Source organism: Lycorma delicatula, chromosome 3, assembly GCF_047948215.1.
Source record: "Lycorma delicatula isolate Av1 chromosome 3, ASM4794821v1, whole genome shotgun sequence".
Lineage (NCBI taxonomy): Eukaryota > Metazoa > Arthropoda > Insecta > Hemiptera > Fulgoridae > Lycorma > Lycorma delicatula.
The window spans coordinates 160,988,641-161,007,782 of record NC_134457.1 but is presented as its reverse complement, the minus strand read 5'-3'; the positions used below and the strand labels follow the sequence as shown (position 1 = coordinate 161,007,782).

The following is a 19,142-nucleotide window of genomic DNA, read 5'->3' as shown; positions in this document are numbered from 1 at the left end:
ACACTCATACTAAATGATAAAGATTAAAAACTACTTTAAAATCTGCACTCTTTACCCAATAGTATATAGATTTTTCCTTGTTATAAATATGTTTAAAACACATACCCAATTCTAGAGAAGTTGAAATAGTTAAAAGATAGTAACTAAAATTTGAGAAAATTATCTTTTATTTTAACATAATACAGTTCTTTGCAGTGTACCAAATTAACAGAGTAAAAATAAACTTATATTTCTGTACACATGTTCATTGCATAAAATTTTAACTACAGTAACAATTTACAAAATTATACTGCATTATCAAATTAAATTAAATATTAAATGTTGATAATCTAATAATAATATTCTAAAATTATTATTTATACTTCTATTTATAAGTTCATGTTGAAGCTAGGGAAACAGAATCCAATATATCACATAAAAATAAAAAAAGCAACAGATTCTTATTATGAATGAATAACACTAACTTTAAAAACAATCTTAAATTGAATAGAAAAGGAAACACTTCAATATTACTAAAACATATTTTTAAACAAAAAAGCCATTCCATGGGAACGAAAATGTTTGTCCAAAGCAGTTTTTGATTCAAAAACTTCATGGCACACTCTACAAGTATTATCAGACTTTGATTCTTTCACGATTTCATCAGATTGTACTTCTGTAAATTCTGGTATGCCATCGACAGACTGTTTATTATTGGCAATATAACTATCTACATCTGATATTCTGTGATTAATTATCAAGTGTTTTTCAAGGGATGGTAACACAACAAAACATTCACCACATTCAAGGCACTGTAGAGCATTTGGATCAGTTCTATGACAAACAACATGATTACGCAATTCTTCTTTTTCAGTAGCAACAAAATCACACTTAGAACAGCTGAATTGGGTTTTTTCAGTCTCATCTGTAACAATTAACTGGCCACTTTCAAAAGATTTAACTTCTGAAACTTTACTTTTAAGCTTTACACATCGTTTTGGTTTTTTCTTTTCAGATGTTAATTGTTGTTCTTTTGGTTCATCATTATCAATTTCTTTTTTTATGATAACTGGCTGACTATTTAAAGAAATTTTCTTTTTCTTATTATATTTTTCTTTTATTGTTTCTGCAGTAGTGATTGTACTTGATCTTTTATTATTTTGTAATCTATTATCTATAATTAACCACTCATTAATTGATTGACCTTCCAGGTCTTTATGATAAGTTTTAAAATGTTCATAAGTTGCTTTTAAATCCATAAAATTAGTAGTTTTACATATTTTACATTTATATCCTTTCATTTTAGCTGCTTGCAATTTACTTCTATTGTCTGTCTTGCAATAATCAGATTGTTTTGGCGCGCCACAAGGTCTTACACACTTTTTACAACAAAGTGACTGATTTTTTCCAGGTAAAATAACAACTTTTTCCTTTTTACATACTATACAAGATTCAACTCGTGGCTCTCTTGAGGGTTCTTCACCTTGAAAGCCTTCTAAACTTAAAGGATCAGTTTCATCTTCAATTATTTCTATTTCATCATCATGAGGTAACTTTCTTTTTTTATTAGGTAAGATCATTTCTTTTTCATCTTCATCATTTTTATCAACATTATCATCTCCAAGGACATCATCTGCATTAACTTCATTTGTTGGAGAAGCTGGTGGGCTACTGATAACAGATTTAATGATACCATCTCTTGTATCACATTTCATTCGGTGATAAATCAATTCAGTTCTTTGAAAAAATGTAAACTTACATGTAGGACACTGATATGCATATATACATAACTTTTCATCATTTACATGCATTTTCATATGCGCTAAAAATTTCTTTTTAGGAATTAATTTCTCTGGACATAATCTACATTGTTGATAAGAATTTGTTTGTACAATAATTCCAGGATGAGCTTTCTCTTTGTGTTTTTCAACAGCTTTTGCATTTACAAAAGCAACTGGACAAGAACCACATTTGAAAATTGATCTTACATGACGAAATAATAAATGCTGTTCTAGAGCAGCCAAACTTAATTGCATGTTTCCACATAAAGTACAAACAAACCTAACACATTTAGTTAAGTGACAACAAGTATACTTTAAATGCATCAAAAATCTGTCATAAATATGAAATTCTATTGCACACTCAGGACAACGAAATGGCTTTAATTTCATATGTATTCGAAGATGCATTCTTAAAGCACACTTAGTAGGTAAAATTAGTCTACAGACATTACATTTCAAACTTTCATCACCAGGTTTGTTCAGGTTCTGAAGGTGTTTCCTTAGGCTATACCTAGCAGTAATAATCATATCACATTCAGGACATTTGCGTTTTCCTTTTGGTTTTGATTTACATTTTTGATCCAACTGTTTATCAGTCTTCAACTGAGTATCTTCGACTGAATCATTACTTTGATCCACAATGTCACTAGAAATAATTTCATTACTTTCTGAAACATCCTGTATGCATTCAGTAACTGTAATTTCAACATCATCATCTTCAGTGGAAATAGTTTGATGATTCACTTTATCTGCAGTGCCAGTTTCTTTACAGTTTATTTCAACATCAGTTTGTACATCATCATCGTTTGCAGGTTCAGTTCCTTTATCTAAGCTGTCTCTGAGATTATGAATATTTGATGGAACTAATTTTGGTGTAGTCTGAACTACTTTACTTATGTTACTGTACTGTTTTCCTTCTCCTACATCAACATTATTTAAATTTATATTATTACTAGGAACTGATTTAAGTGATGTAACTGGTGATGGACGAATATCATTAGATATATTACAAACAGTTGGCTGACTGACTGAAATTTGAAGCGGTGCCTTTATAACTGCTGAAGTTGATGATGGTGTTGATTTGTCAATATCTTCATCGTCCAAACCAAATTTTATTAATGATTTTGGAAGAGGTTCAATAGTTAAACATGACATATCTAAATTTTTTATTAACTGATTATGTGACCTGATGTGTGCCAAAAACATACATCTGTTGTACATATTCAAACAACAACTACAAGTTCGACACCAATACTTAATAAGTACACTCTTCCTAAATCTGTGATGCCGTAAACTTGATTCAAGAACGAATCTGAAACATAAGATTTTTTTTTATAAATAATAAAATCCTGTACTTTTGTTTGCAACAAAAATTTTTGTTTATTAAATTACTACAACTGTCAACAAGATCATATTTATTTTTAAAAAACTCTGACTTATCTGATTCGACTTATTTGAAGTATTATTGAAGTTTTGCTGTTTTGAATTATGCTTCCAAACCATGTTCTAAGGACAATGAAAGAAGATGCTTTATACAAAAATCATGGATATACCATTGACAGAAAAATCAAATTTTAGTTTTTAACTGAAGATCTAAAAAACCTTTACTGACAATAGGGGCTCAGCCTACAGTGGGACAATTACAGTGCATGTTCAATGATTAACCTCTCTGTTGAGAGGTGTATGGTCAACAGAGATTTGCGCCTAACAATAAGAAAAATTCAAGAAAGAATGGATTCAAGCCAGGAAAGTGTAAAAGGAATTAGTTAAAATATAAAGGCTAAAGTATAAAAATGCAAATAATGTAAACTGCAATAAGAGTTGTGATCAAGTATCTAACCTTATTTTTTATTGCAATAACCAGTAGTACTAACACGGTAGGGAATCATTCTGAAATGTGACCTTGACTCATACTGGGTACATATGAATCACAGTTTTGGTGCCATTGTAATCTGTTGCTGCTTAAGAGCCATTAAAGTAAAATGTGCAAGTAGTGCTTGTTATTTCCACTGCCATTCAAAATTACTGAATGGGTTGTACTGAGAATTTGTATTAAATTTTGTCAGAGATTTGATCACATGCAAATAGAGACAATAAGGAAGATTCAAACAGCTTTTAGTGATCAAGCTATAGGTATTACATAAATTAAGGTGTGGTACTGCTGTTTCCAGATGATTGAACATCTGTTGAAAATGATGAATGCTCTGGCAGACCTTCCACCTGAAAATATCATTAGACAGCTTGAAGATGAAGTAGGAATTTCATATTGATAAGTTCATTACAACAGAAGGAGCCTACTTTGAAGGGGACTGAACTAAATAGGTAAAGTAATTTTTTATCCAAATCAAAGTTTTGACAATTTCTTAATTTCATCCAAGGAAGAAATAATAAAGGAAAAAGGAAAGAGAACATAGAGAAAAGGAAAGGGAACATAGAGAAAAGGAAATAATCAACCCATATGACGACGAATGTCTGATGACAATAAAATTATAAATTTTCCCAGGGCCTGATTTAATATTGAGACCATATTATTTTATAATACATACATTTCATTTCATAAAATTAAAGTGATTAATGCAAAAGAAATTTTCTTACATGCTGTCCTAATTAAAAAAATAAATAAATAAAATGAAAATCAGATATAACATAAACAAGTTTACAAGAATTTAATTAGAATCAAGCTTTGATTTACTGAAATAAAATATAAAACTCAGGCTAACAAATATTCATCTAATTTTTTAATAATCTTTCACAGATTTGAGTTTAATCGCAGCACGAATTTAAGTAGCAAATGAGCAGGAATGGCCAAAACCCAATCAGAGCTAGGAGAATTGCTTAATTCTGAATCAAAATTTAAAGTTTAAAAATGGTTTTTTTCTCATGTTCATTTCTTTTCCAATGCAGGTTAACAATTTCATTCAAATTAAAAACAAAATACAAAATTATTCATTCAATTTGAATATGGTTTTCTACTAAGCTTTATTTGTAATTTTCTGCTTTTTTACAATGATTATTATCAGCGAAAGCAGCATTACTGACAAAATAACCATTTACTAGGTTTTTACAATCTGAATAACAAATAAAATTGTAATAAACAGGTATACTTATAAAGGATTAATTTTTTTTTTATTTCTAAGATAATCTCAGCATGGTAAATCCAAATGATGTAATTGATTCATGCTTTCTACACAACAAAGGATCTTGTTTAAATATGAATAACACACAAACAAGTCAGTTACACTTGTCTGTATAAATGATTTTTTCTATTTAGTTATATCAATTTTTTTGTTCTAAAATGTTAATTATAATCCTAAAATATTAAATGAAAATGAGAATTCTATCTTTTACAAACCTTTTCTTAAAATTCAATTGTGTTTTAGAGGTGAAATACAGTTCACAATCTAATACAATACCTCAAATCCTCCACTTTATCAGGAACAAGTGTAGTTCAAGTATCTTTTAAGTGTAAATTAATCAAATAAGAGATAAAATTATTCAATAAGAAACTTTTACTACAAAAAATTAGGTAAAAATGGTATCAAATGTTGACATTATCAAGCATTCAATTCCACAATCATGTTGGCCACAGAGTAATGCAATGCAATGCAAAAGTATTCTCAATTAACAGCAATAAAAAAGAATATATTTTGCAGCCACATAAATATTACTTTCGCTAGTAAATTCAATTCAAATATGGCTAAAATTTTAATTCAATTGAGATAATGTTTTGTACACGTTTTTACTAGAATGGGATGAATATGCATGCCTTCTACAAATATACCTTCTTGAAATATGACCTTTATCTGATGTCGATTAATGACCTTTTTGTGAGTTTCATGGAGTTATTGTCTGAATGGATGGATAGAAAAGATGGGCACACACAATGTTATAACATTTTCTCTATGCAGAAAAAACTAAACATTTAGTATTAGTTATCAATGAAGAGGGAATACAATAAGTAGAAATAAAGTGGTCACAATAAGAACAAGATAATCAGTGGGGAATTGCAGTCTACAAACTACAACAGAATATCAGTGATTAATATTACCAAATATAAACTAACAATCTATATCTAAAAATTACCTGTCATTACAATCCAAGCATGAATAGTATTCATTGCAGTCTACAGGTTTATAAACTGGAACTTCTCTTTCCAGCAGCTGGGATTTTAACAGAGTCAAATTCATTTCAATATGCTTTGGTTGTTTTGATTCCATATTTAAAGTAGATCGTTCAAGTTTTTCCCAAGTTTTACCATTACAATTTTTGTCCTTCATCACATGAATTTGTGGTGTGGTAGTATTACCATTTTTATCTTTTATCACAGTAATTTGTGGAGTAGTAATAGTTCTTGTTACCGATCGAATTTCCCCGGTATTAGCATTCAGCTTATTTAGAACATATTTAACTTGAGAATTATTTGGTGGCGGAGACTTTAACCGAACGAGAGTATTTTTTGTTTGTGTTTTCAAATCAGGAGACATAATTATAACAGACTGCGCATTCGATCCATCCGGTAATATATACAAGTTATCATTATTTTTCTTTGTTATTGTGACTGTGTTATGATTTTTTGGTAACCTGTCAGATACAATTAATTTGTCTTTTGTATGATATCTGAAATTAATTTTTGGTAAAATCTGTCTTCTTTGTATGAATGGTTTTGTTCCAGGTTTGACAGTAAGTAGTTTAGTCGAAGGATCATTGTTAACAGTACCACTTTCATCGTTAATACTTCCTACTTTAGTCAATGATAATAGTGGTAACGTCACAGTTTTATCAATATTTTTATCTGAACTAGCATCTGCACTTTCACTATCACTTTCATTAGTTTCACCGATTACTGTATTGTCATTACAAGATTTATTAACTGGATCCAGACCATCCTTACTGGCTGTACTTTTTAAAAGTGGTATTTCCAAACATTCTTTATCATTTTCATTATTTGCTTTAAGATTCATTATCTTACCTTCATGACTTTTCATTAATAAACTAGAAATTTCTTTATTTTTTGACTCAACTGTCACACCCAGTTGAGGAGAATTTAAAACCTCACCACTCATACTTGTGCTTGTACTAGGACAGTCTGGCACAGTGTAACTGCTGCAAGTTTTACTTTCATTTACAGAAGAATCCTGCTTATTAAAACTAGTATCAATCGATTCAATATTTTTATTACTAGAAATTTCATTTGATATTTCTTCAACCAGACTAACACTATTTACATTATTTTCTGAATCTTTGTGAGAAAATTCTGGATCGATAGAAATGTTACTTAAATTATTGTTAACTGAAGTTTTAGATGTAACTGGCTTTGTTTTATCATCACTTTCTTCTAAACCTGATAGTTCAATTCTACCTTGAATACATTTAAAAATTCTAACACTATTTTCTTTTACAATCAGATCATCTTTTAATAAATTTGATAGGGGTTTTATAGATAGGCTCTGTTTAATATGACTTACACAATTATTTATATTAATATCAGATGCTACATGATCTGAACTGTTTGAACCGATCGCATTGGTATCATTATTAACTGAATTAACTGAATTATCACTAACAGCAGACAATAAATTAATGTTGATTTTTGTTGTATAATTGCCTTCAGGCTTATTCAATTCATGTGTACTTTTTGTAACAGTTTCACAATTAGAATTTATACTATTTTCACTAATTTTCTTCTCCTCTTCTTCCACCTCATTATTCTTTATAAGTTCAATATCGCATTTCTTAATTGCAACATTTGGAATTATAGTTTCACTGCTATTATAATCATCATCATCACTTACTGTCTCAACTTGAAAATCACTACCACTAGATTCATCATCACCACCACAGTAATTATGATCGTTATCTATTCCACCATGATGAATTAAATCCACTTCCTGAAATATGAATATACAAAATTATAAGCATACATAAAACTGATAGTCAAAATCAATTCATTAAAATAAAACATCAGTATAAATTAAAACTATGAGCATAAATAATCAATAAATAGAATGCTAATAAAACATTTTGAAAACTGCATTGTAGCAGCAAAAAAAAAAATATTTACAAACATTAACTTAATCTTCATTTACTTAATCTTTTTTTCTTTCCTTCTACGTTTAGTGCTTTTGCAGACAGCTCTGCTTCAAGAGAACATATATGAATGTTCATATAGAAATCGAGTTTAAAAATATATTTAATAAATAGAAAAGTATGTTTACCAACTTACTCACTATATAGAATGAATTATACTACTCCATTATATATATATGGCAGATAATTGAACTATTTTTTATTAGTACCATAATTTGAATATATTTTTAAACCTAAATATAAATATATTTTTCTGAACAAATAAAGTGTTTATTTATTTATTTAATTCAAATAAGCATGAATATAAAATTATATAAAAAACATAAGTAAATAACAAGTTAAAATAGCTATAAGTTTATAAGTTACTTATAAGTAATATAGCTCTTGATAAGTTATTAATCTAGTATTATAAATGTTACTTTCTAGTATTATAAATGTCTTGCCAACTTGGGTGTTCATTAGATAGCAAAGATAGTCAAGAAATAAGTGATCCATGAGAATTGATTGAACATAAATGTTGAAAGCTATGTCCAAGCAATCTAGTTGGTATGGAGATTTCCAGCATTCAAGTCTTAGTAAAATCAGTTATTTTTACACAGATTTGAATACTAGATCGTGGATATCGGTGTTCTTTGGTGGTTGGGTTTGAATTAACCACACATCTCAGGAATGGTCGAACTGAGACTGTACAAGACTACATTTCATTTACATCCATACATATCATCTTCTGAAGTATTATCTGAAAGGTAATTACCAGAGGCTAAAAAAAAAAAAAAGTTGGTATGTGAAATAGATTAGGACAGTCAACTATTCAAATTCAAATATTTTTAAGCAAATAATAAATCTATCCTTGACAGAGATTATGCAATATTTGGTATTTTCAAGATATGAGAAAAGTTATGATTGGAAGTGCATTGATAGGATCACTGGTTTTATAGGCAACATATCTAAGAAAGATTCTACGTAGTGTTTCTAATAATTTTAATTGCACATCAATGAACGGTTGTCAGACAACAGAGTTATAAGTTATTGTCAGATACATAAAAATATAATATAAAGTTCTGTCAGCGAGTTAATATTTATAAAATTTACAGAGAATCTCTTACAATAACTTACTATCGAAATATACACCTAAGTCTTTAATTGAAGACACCTTTTTTATAGCAGTATCATTTAATAAATAATTATAATCAACATTTGCAAACATTCCAAACTGAATATGAAAACATTTTTTTTAAGTCACGAGAAACACCATTTAAAAGTCAGACCATTATTGTTTTGAGTTCCAAGTGAATTTGAAACAATTGAATACCAGTCAGATTTTTAATAGGCTTAAAACCAATTTCATATCATCCGCAAATAATAAAAAAAATTGTGAATAGCATATGATTAAATGAATGTCATTAAACTAATTAAATCATGTTTAATGTATCATTAAACCAATTTGTACATATAGATAGATATATTTATTTATTGGTATTTATATTTATTTGCTATTTACTGATCCAATATATATTTATTTGAATGAAATTTTACTTATGATTTGAGTTACTACTGTTTTTTTCTCTAATCAGATTCAGGTTCTTGAATTTGAATATTTTCTTTCCTTAATATCTTAAATTTGAGATTAAATACTAAGTGCAGTAAATGGTGTTTTAAACCTTATTAAATATATCAGTTCTTAACCCTCAATTAGATGTGTTAGCCCTGACAGATAAAAGAAAATACCGGCAGACTGGCTGTAGTTTTCCATGGAATGGTTTCTGTGTTATATTAGTTATAATATTGTTCTCACTTTTACTGTAAAATTTTATACTACAAACATTTTTTTATTCTTTTTTTCAAATATAATTTTCATGGTTATTGAAATATTGGTTTCAGTTTAATTAATTAAGGTAAAGTATCATTATTATTTTATTGAAAAAAGAAAGTTGAACAACTGTTATGCATAGTATGAAATTTTAAGAGAAGAGAACCTTACCGATTTTATTGGTAGATTTTCTGTTTTTGGGAGGTACATTAGGGCAAATTTGGGATTAAGGTTCTTTCTGAGCTGTAGTTAATCATAGTTTCAAACATAGTGGTAATTGAGAGAATTTGATTGAATATCTGTATATGGCATGGAGATACAAATGAAAGTTAATAAATGAATGAATATGTAAATGTTAGTACAGCAGGTTTTAGAATACGTATGATTCTACTGAAGTGCAGATGTGTATGTGACTATTTGAATTGTGTAGAATGGGAGCAAGTGTGCGAGAGAAAATGTAAAACTGGAGGGCCCATTACATTGACCTTGGGGGAAGGGAATACATGTGTAGAAAATAAGCCTTTTTACTTACGTTTTTGTTTTGTGCTACTTGTGATATAAGTTAATTACTTTATTTTTACATTTTTTGTTATTAAATAAATATAATAGATTATTAATTATCTTTAGTTGATTTCATAGATAAGATGTTATTAGGTTTGATGGTTACAGTCATGATGGAATAGGTGAAAGTGATTTTATTATGTTACTATCATATTATATTACTTTTCTTCTGACTGGCAATATTTTATAACAGTAAATTTTGAAGCAGTTAATTTTCTCAATTATTAGTAATTTATTACTTAAAATAATTTCAAGTTGAGGGTTATGGTAAATTTCTTAATTTATAATGCAAGAGTGAACAGAATTATTATCAGTCTTAACCAGACAGATGACCAAGAAGTCAATGTTTTAAAAAATGTTATTTAATTAATTTTTGGTGTATTTTGTTTATTTAAAAAAGTTTTATTATTATTCTTCTTAATAGAACCTGCAGTTTACTGTTGCAGAAGTTTTAAAAAAAACAATTTTTCTTTTTTTGCATTCATTTTTGTCTAGCATTTAATTTAATAAATAGAAATCATTTTTTACCATTATTTTGACCTACAATCATTAATTTCAAGTTGTACAGAAATTTCCCAAATAGCAATTTTCTGATTTTCTCAAATATGTGTTTCAACTAAAAGTCTGTTTGTCTTCAATTACAAGAGGTTTTTTGCCAAGTAGGTGGTTCATTTTCAATTCTTTCTTTACCCTCTAATGAATCATATCCTCCCTCTATGAACCATGAGACCTTGTCGATGGTGAGGGTGCTTGAGTGTTCAGTGATGCAGAATAGCAGGACTGAAGGTGCAATCATATCGGAGAGGTATCTGTTGAGAGCCAGACTAAGTAATGATTTCTGAAAGAGGGTAGCAGCTCTTTCAGCAGTTGTTAAGGGCATAGGTCAGAAGGACTTAAAGGGCCATATCAACATTACTCAATCATCTGAGTACTGTGCAGCTGAACGCAATGGAAAACTACTGCTTTTTTTCAAGAAAATGTAACTCTTTGCATTTTTATATAACAAAAATGGAGGTGCCTTCCTTGGTACAATATTCCAGAGGTAAATTAGTCCTCTATTCGGATCTCTGGGTGGGGACTACTAAGGAAGGGGTCACCAGAAAATTAAAAAATAGCATTCTACGAGTCGGAGCATGGAATGTTAGGAGTCTAAAAAAGGTTGGTAGCTTAGAAAATTTAAAGACGGAAATGGATAGATTAAATGTAAATGTAATAGGAATTAGTGAGGTTCGGTGGGAAGAGGAATACGACTTTTGGTTGGGTGATTTTAAAATAATTAACACAGCTTCAAATAAAGGACAGGCAGGAGTAGGTTTCATAATGAACAAAAAGTTAGGGAAGAGAGTGGAGCATTTCAAAATGTATAGTGACAAAATCATTGTAATAAGGACTAAATCAAAACCTAAGCCGACAACTATTGTTAACATCTATATGCCTACAAGTGCCCATGATGATGATGAGGTAGAGTGTGTATACAAAGAAATTGACGAAGCAATTAAACACATAAAAGGGGATGAAATTTAATAATAGTCGGAGATTGGAATGCAAGCATTGGTAAAGGTAAGGAACAAAATATTGTGGATGAATATGGGCTGGGCAAAAGGAATGAAAGAGGAACTGACTGAGTTTTGCACGAAGTATAATTTTGTAATTGCTAACACCCAGTTTAAGAATCATAATCAGAAAAAGTGTCGGATGAATTGGTGGTAAAGAAGATTTTCGAGGAAAATTAGTCAGTTTTCATTGTGTTTTCATAAAACCATGACAAATTTGTTTATCTATTTGCAAGAATCACATCCTACAAAATAAAACTTCTGAAATTAACATTATGTCCCAGTTGATGGTTGATATAATCATTATTATTATCTTTTATGACTGTATAGTAGTTAGTCCATTATCCAAGTCTCTTTGATGGGACTGTTTGGGCCTGGCGGTCCTCCCAGAACTTTTTCATATGTTCCGATCTTTGTACCTCTTTCTAGTGTTGAAAATGTTTGTGTTGGTGAGTTTTTTCTTGTGAATGTGAAGCGAGTGCTTTTGTTCTTGATTTTCTTGTTTAATTTTGTCTTATCTGTGGTGCCTTCTGGTGTAAGGCCAATTTCTTTCAGATCCTCTCTTATTTCTCTGATCCATCTGCATCCTGTCTTTGTGTTATGTCTGAAGAAAACTAGGTCTTCTCTTATGCATGGGGTATCAGTGACAGGTTCTAAACTTTATTAGAAGACATTGCTGGGCACAATCCACCACTTCCCATCTTTCTGGTACTTTATATTGATGCAGATTCTTCCAATTCTTCTTTAGATTTTCTGGAGTCTGTCTTTGATTGTTCATTCAGGTGGAGGAGTGTTTCTTTTGCAAATGTGGCTTCTGAAACTGCGATGTAATTTTTCAGCCTCCTTTTTTTTTGGGGGGGGGATTTTTGAGCCCTTTACCATTTTTATTCCCTCATTATCATCTCTAAAGCACAGCTGAAAAATGCGGTGAGAGCCCATCACCTTGGGGCAGTCCTGTTTTGATCTCAAATGGTTCAGAGAGCTTGTCTGTGAATTTTACCTTCAAGTTAGTGTTTGTGAGGGTCAGGTTTATCATGTATTAATTTGGTATATCGTCCAAGGTGCCTTAGAATTTTTAGTAGGGATTGTCTGTGGATGCAGTCATAAGCTTTCTTGAAGCCTAGAAATGTTATCATGTCTCTGCTTCTTTTCCTGTTGCACTTCATTATTAGCTTGACACTCTTGATTTGGTGTAGACAGCTCCATCAGGGTCTAAAACCTCCCTGGTATTCTCTTAGTTCTTTCTTGAGTTGTAAACTGATCCTTTTGAGAATGATTCTTGAAAGAATTTTGTAGGTTGTGTCTAGGAATGAGATTCCCCTGTAATTATTAGGGTCTATTTTGTTCCCATTTTTTGAGTTGGATGAGGACTGTCCAGTGTTCTGGTACTTCTTCCTTGATCTAGAGTTGACAAGCTGTTGATGTTGAATATATATACAGTACTTTTTGATATTTACTTTTTATGTAAAGTATTTTAAAAATCCTCACCACTAAAACATTAAAAAGAAAGTGGAAGAACATGGAATACATCTGTACAAAAAGGAAAAAATAATTGTGCATAACAGGGTAAAGTATACTGATGAGGGGAAACTCAAATAAGTGATAAAACAAAAAAACATACATAAAACTTTGAAGTTCTGGACTGAAAATCAGTCAGATAAGCAAATGTATTTACCCCAAACACTAGCCCTAGTAGTTTCAGTTTGAATTATGAACAGTTCCTCAGAGTTTTATAAATAAATCTTCTCTCTGAATTACTCGAGAAAAGCTCTACAAATTGCAGGTGGTTATGCTTATTTTGAAGTGATGGGTGGTTATGGTAAGACAACTTCTGAATTACAAATAAAAATATTTCAAGACTGTTCAAACTAAAATATCATTTCAAACAATGCAGAAAATAAATTCTACACACATGTATAAAATCTTTTCTCATCTGCATTTGATTTTTATTTTTACATTTGTATTTTACAGTTTTTTTTCTTTTGATATAATCTTTGTATTGGATCTTGATTTTATTTACATACAGTATTCTGATTTTCTTATTTAATCATTTTACTATACGCTAAAGAGACATTAAATGAAACAAACTGAATTTTAGACAAAATATTCAAATGCGTTAAAAAAAAAAAACAAATAGTAAAGTTTTATACAGATAGAGTAATTGTTTCTATTACTAAATCTGACCATAATTTTCCAATTTTTTTTGTTCACATGGATATCTTGAAAAATGAAGCTTTTTATTCATGAGTAGCATCTGATACTGGAATATTTTTTACATAACCAAGAATAAACTTTTTAGAATAAAATCATTAGTTTTTCATATTAAAAAATATTATTTTATATTAAATAAAAAATTCTGATTGCTTACAGAAAATAGTCAATTTCATAACCAAATTTTTATAAACAATTTTAAAAATCTTAAAACTACAAAAATATTCATCAAGTAAATATCATTTTGGAAGTTTTGAATACATTTTTTTTCTCTTTGATTGCAGTGGAAATCTTGTGATATTATTTTTCATGAACATGCAAGTATGGTATATATTATACAAAATGTTCATACATTAATTTATGGATTTCATTCCCCTGATCTGATCTAATAACCGATGCATACTGTTCTGCTTACTTCATTCCAAAGATTAAATTGCAGGCTGCAGCTCGACAATCCGAGTAAGAAAAGTAGCAAAAAGTGGAGGTTATGTAATTTGTATATTGAATAGATTTTTAAATGTTTCAAGAATACTACATACAATAAAACTTCCTAATAAGAATAAAATGTAGTAAAACTCACACAAAGCATGTTCACTTGTTAAAATGTAGTTTAAGAAGGAACCAACATAGTTCAGAAAAACTATGCACAGAAATATTAAGTTGTATCCTTTTTTTTGGTAATTTCTATTTCCTGAACTGCAGATATGTCTACAACTTGATACATCAAAATAATATTATAGAATGTTTAAGAGCAATAATTTTTCGTGATATGAAAAATATACTCTTGAAAATTAATTTTTACCTGACAGAATATGTGATCAAGATTCACTCAGTCTAATTAAGAAGCAGAAAACTTCTTTATTCATAACCACAAGATAAAAACAGTTCCAGAATTAAATCAATGTCCATACTGTAAATTAATTACAATAAACTTATAAAAGCACCAATGATGTTAGTTCTCTGATAAGACAAACAAAATATGTATTTCTGTAATTCATTGACGTGAGTACTCTATAAGTGGTCAGAGTACATAAAAAAAATAGAATATAAAAATCAGCAAAATGTTACTTTCATTTCATGAAACTTACCATACTTAATCGCTGACTCATAGCAGCATCAATCATTTCTTCAGTGAGGATGTTTGAAGTTGGTGGATTTACTGCCACTTCAATAGCAGATTCAGCCATATTACTTTTATGCAAGTTTTTCAACACCTTTTTTTTATTTTTACATAAAACATATGAAATCAAGTAAAATTAAACAGTTATTAAAATAAATTAATTTTTTTTTACATAAATAAGCCTACTTTTATCAATTTACATAAACTAAGAAATCTAGACCTTTCAACAGTTTTATTTAAATTGACTTTCTTATAATAAATGATAAGGTACAAAAGACTATCCTTCAACCTTCAACTATTTGCTACTAATGAATGATTGCTTCATAGTACTCCAAAGCCAAATTAATGAATAACAAAATCCAAAGAAATAAATACTTTCTTGAATTGAAGATGGAACTTAAGAATTTCAGAAAATTTTAAGTTTTATAGACTGCAATTTAAGGGTTTCATGTGCATAATTTAATACTGTATTTAATTTTTTAATTTTTTCATTAAAAATCCTGAAAAAAGTAATAATTTTGTAAAAAAAGATTAATCAAGGATTGAACATTAATAAGTCTGGGTTTACTCGTAAAGATTACTATAGTGATTTTTACAAGTAAAGATCAGATCATTACTTATGTAAATAATTATGTATTAATTTTTAGTTTTAAATTCACATCATCACAGCTTTAAAGAGTAATTAAATAAATCAATATCCCATAAAGACGTTATTTTAATTAACTAACCATCTTTTAAAATAAGTCAATGAAAATTATAATTAATTGTAATGCAGATTAATCTTACAGGAAGTAATTTTACTGAAGGATAAACAAAAATATTAATTTATAATCTACAAAAAATTATGTAATAATAGTTCTGATTGTAAATTTGTTTGTTAATAAAAAAAAATTACTTTTAACCAAATAAAATTCTATAATAAATTGTGTATTAATGTTAATAAAAAAAAAAAATACTACAAAGTTATTCAAGTAGATTAAAGAAGTAATAGAGCAGTCTCAATTTACGAGACAGATAGAATCAATTATACAAAAAACTACTTACAATAATGATATTAAAAAATAATAGTAATAACATATGCATACGAACTAATTTTAAATACCTTAAATATATTAAAAACTGTTAACAGAAAAATGTTGAACAGTCATATAACTAACAGGTTTAAATTGCAATCATATGTTTTGCACAATAAAAAAAAAGAAAAAAACCAGTGCTACACAAATCAATTATTGCATGCAAATCAATGAGGTAAAACTAAAATATTTAATATCAGGTGTAGCTTTATGTAGATTTAAAAAAAAATACTGTTTACCATTTGTGGAATTCATGCGAAAATATCTCGTAGTTGGCATCACTGGAATGAAATATCTTAAAAAATTCTTCAATCGGTAGTCGATACATTTTTTTATAAATATTAACTGATGTCTGAATCTATAAATTGATTACTGCTCCTGAAAATAATAAGAGGTAATACAGAATAAAAAATGTATAGGCTTTCAAACTTAAGTTCATATTTTCAAACCAAGGTTCAAATGAGTAATGTTTAACATTATTTTCAATAAAGAAACCAGTATTGATTTTGTGTCTAAAATAAAATTTGTAAGTAAAGGTTAGATAAAAAAAAAAATTAAAATATTGTTATCTTTACATATTCTAAAAGTTATTATTACAAAAATATGTTGTAATAATAACTTTTAGAATATGTAAAAACCATGCACAATTACAAAACATGTTAGAAAGAACTAATTAGATTTACTATCTAAAAATGTCTAATTACAAATTTATTCATCTCAATATGAAATATGGTAAAGTTCTAGGTTAGGTGACATTTTGTTTCATATTACAACTAAACATAGCATGTTAATCAAAAGAATAAATTTTTATTTTCTTCATATGCAGTTGTTTCTATCTTATGCAGTTAAATAAATTAAAAGCTTTGAACAAATTAAGTACTCAAAAATTAATTACATATGCTTAAGATTTCATTATTCCGGTTATTCATGATGGAAGAGGCATTTTATAACAACAAAAAAAAAAAAATATGGTCAACTTTCTGTATTTTTTAATGTGAATTCATTTTAGTATTATATTACCCTATACTAATATGTTATCAGGCAGATACAAAACTTCACAAGTGTTGCAGAAGGAACTGGGCATCAGTTCTGCTCAAAATCTGTGCAACATTATTAATCATAATGGTAACTGGCATTAAAACTTAAGTCGCAAGAGCAATTAACTCTGTAGTTACTAACCTAAAGATCATAACCTCAACTTAACTCGATGGTAACTATTTTCAGTTTAAGTGATAACTAAACAATTTTAAGCAACTACCAATATTTTATTCATTAAAAAACAACTGACAGAGTTTTACTTTACTTTGTGTTATTGTGGCAAAGATAAGTGTAGGTGACAACTGAATTGAGTCTTTTATTTAGGTTACATGAACAGCATAAATAGTAATTAAAGTACGTTAAAGCATAAAATAAGCTATATTCCAAAAACATACAAAACTATTTTAAAGTATCTTATGAATGAATACTTTAGAATAACTGTAACAGCCCCAAAAATGTATATTATAATCATTATTGTCATAAGCAGTCAATCGGTAACTAACCAACACTAAACTGTAATAAGTAAAAAAAAGGTTTATTTCATATCAGCTCAGAGAAGATGAAAAAAATTATTCCTTAAGTTTAGGGCACAAAGTGAATAAAATAAATTAAAAAACATGGTATAAAAGATTTTTGGAATTTTGTAAAGACAAATATCAATTTAAAGAATAAAAATAGTTCAAACAGCCAATAAGGCAACCATACCAACCACAATCTTAACGCAAAACAATTTTTTTAAGGTTATTAAAATAAACATTAATCAAGATCAATGGGAGCATCATAATACATACCACAATTACTGACTGTTGTACAGCTTGACTGTAACAGTTGCCAGGAAGACTAGAGGTATTTTTTTTTAAAAATACCAAATGCATCATGAGTAGTTTCAGATAGTCCAATTTATAAACTAAATTCTACTCAAGGTAGAATTTGATGCCAATAAGCCATAAGAGAATATTTGACTTCGTTAATAGTTCAATGTTTCATACATGATAAATCAATTTAAAATTTATATTATGTTACTATATAATCTTTAATATAATAGTCTCAGTATATCAAATAACATAAGAACTACTTACCAGCATTTGGATACCACAAAAAGTATAACACCAAAGCTAAAGAAGGCTAACTTAAAAAGTGTGGCTTCAAACACAGTAGTCCATCATATAATATTAAAATTGTCAACAGCTTATCTGTTAAGGTGATCTCTGGTGTACTCAACTGCAATGAACTGGAGCACCTCAGCAGGTAAACATTACTAATTCAATTCAGATACCTTTCAACAAGTAAACTGGTATTATTTTTACAAAATTCTAATAAAAATATCCACCACATTAAAATAATACCAATACATAAATTCTGAAGAAAACAACAAAATACTTACCACAGTTAAAATAATATGGTAATATTTTTGTTAAATTCTAAAATAACTGAGATATGCATACAAAAATTAATTAATCAACTAAGTAACAAGCAATAAAAACTTTTATGTTTGTAATGTTGGTATTTTCATGATTTATAAACATAAAACATATAAAATGTTAAACCCTTACAATAAGGCCATGGATAACATAAAAATAATAAAACATAAGTTTAAAAATAATTTTAACAGTGGTTAGCAGTCTTAAAACAATGACCAATCACATAAAATAGAAATTGATATATGCATTAGCGTATTCCATAACACACATACAAGCAAAGTTTGAATCAGGTTAGCCAACTCGCACGGATCACTTGAACGAAAGCTTCGTAGTTTGCAAACTTGCTCTCCTTTATTAATTTTTAAATATCAAAACATTTATTAGTAGTAACAATTTACGGAGCATTTAATTACCGTGATAAATTTCATATTTGGTTATTATGTTATACGGATTGATTTTAAGCATTTAAAGGGTGTAAATTAGGTTACGAGACATATGTGGCAGTGGA

General features: G+C 28.5%; 1 protein-coding gene across 1 annotated transcript; it reads right to left on the bottom strand.

The window, feature by feature from the left end:
* Positions 1-200: 200 nt before the first annotated feature.
* On the bottom strand, positions 201-19,040 carry LOC142322156 (uncharacterized). The gene is made up of 6 exons (XM_075360903.1): positions 18,598-19,040; positions 18,293-18,489; positions 16,415-16,553; positions 15,071-15,196; positions 5,844-7,648; positions 201-3,072 (listed from the first exon to the last, which is right to left on the bottom strand). The coding sequence occupies exons 3-6, from the start codon at positions 16,415-16,417 to the stop codon at positions 513-515; spliced, it is 4,494 nt and encodes a 1,497-aa protein (XP_075217018.1). The 5' UTR covers positions 16,418-16,553; positions 18,293-18,489; positions 18,598-19,040; the 3' UTR covers positions 201-512.
* Between the last annotated feature and the right edge of the window lie 102 nt (positions 19,041-19,142).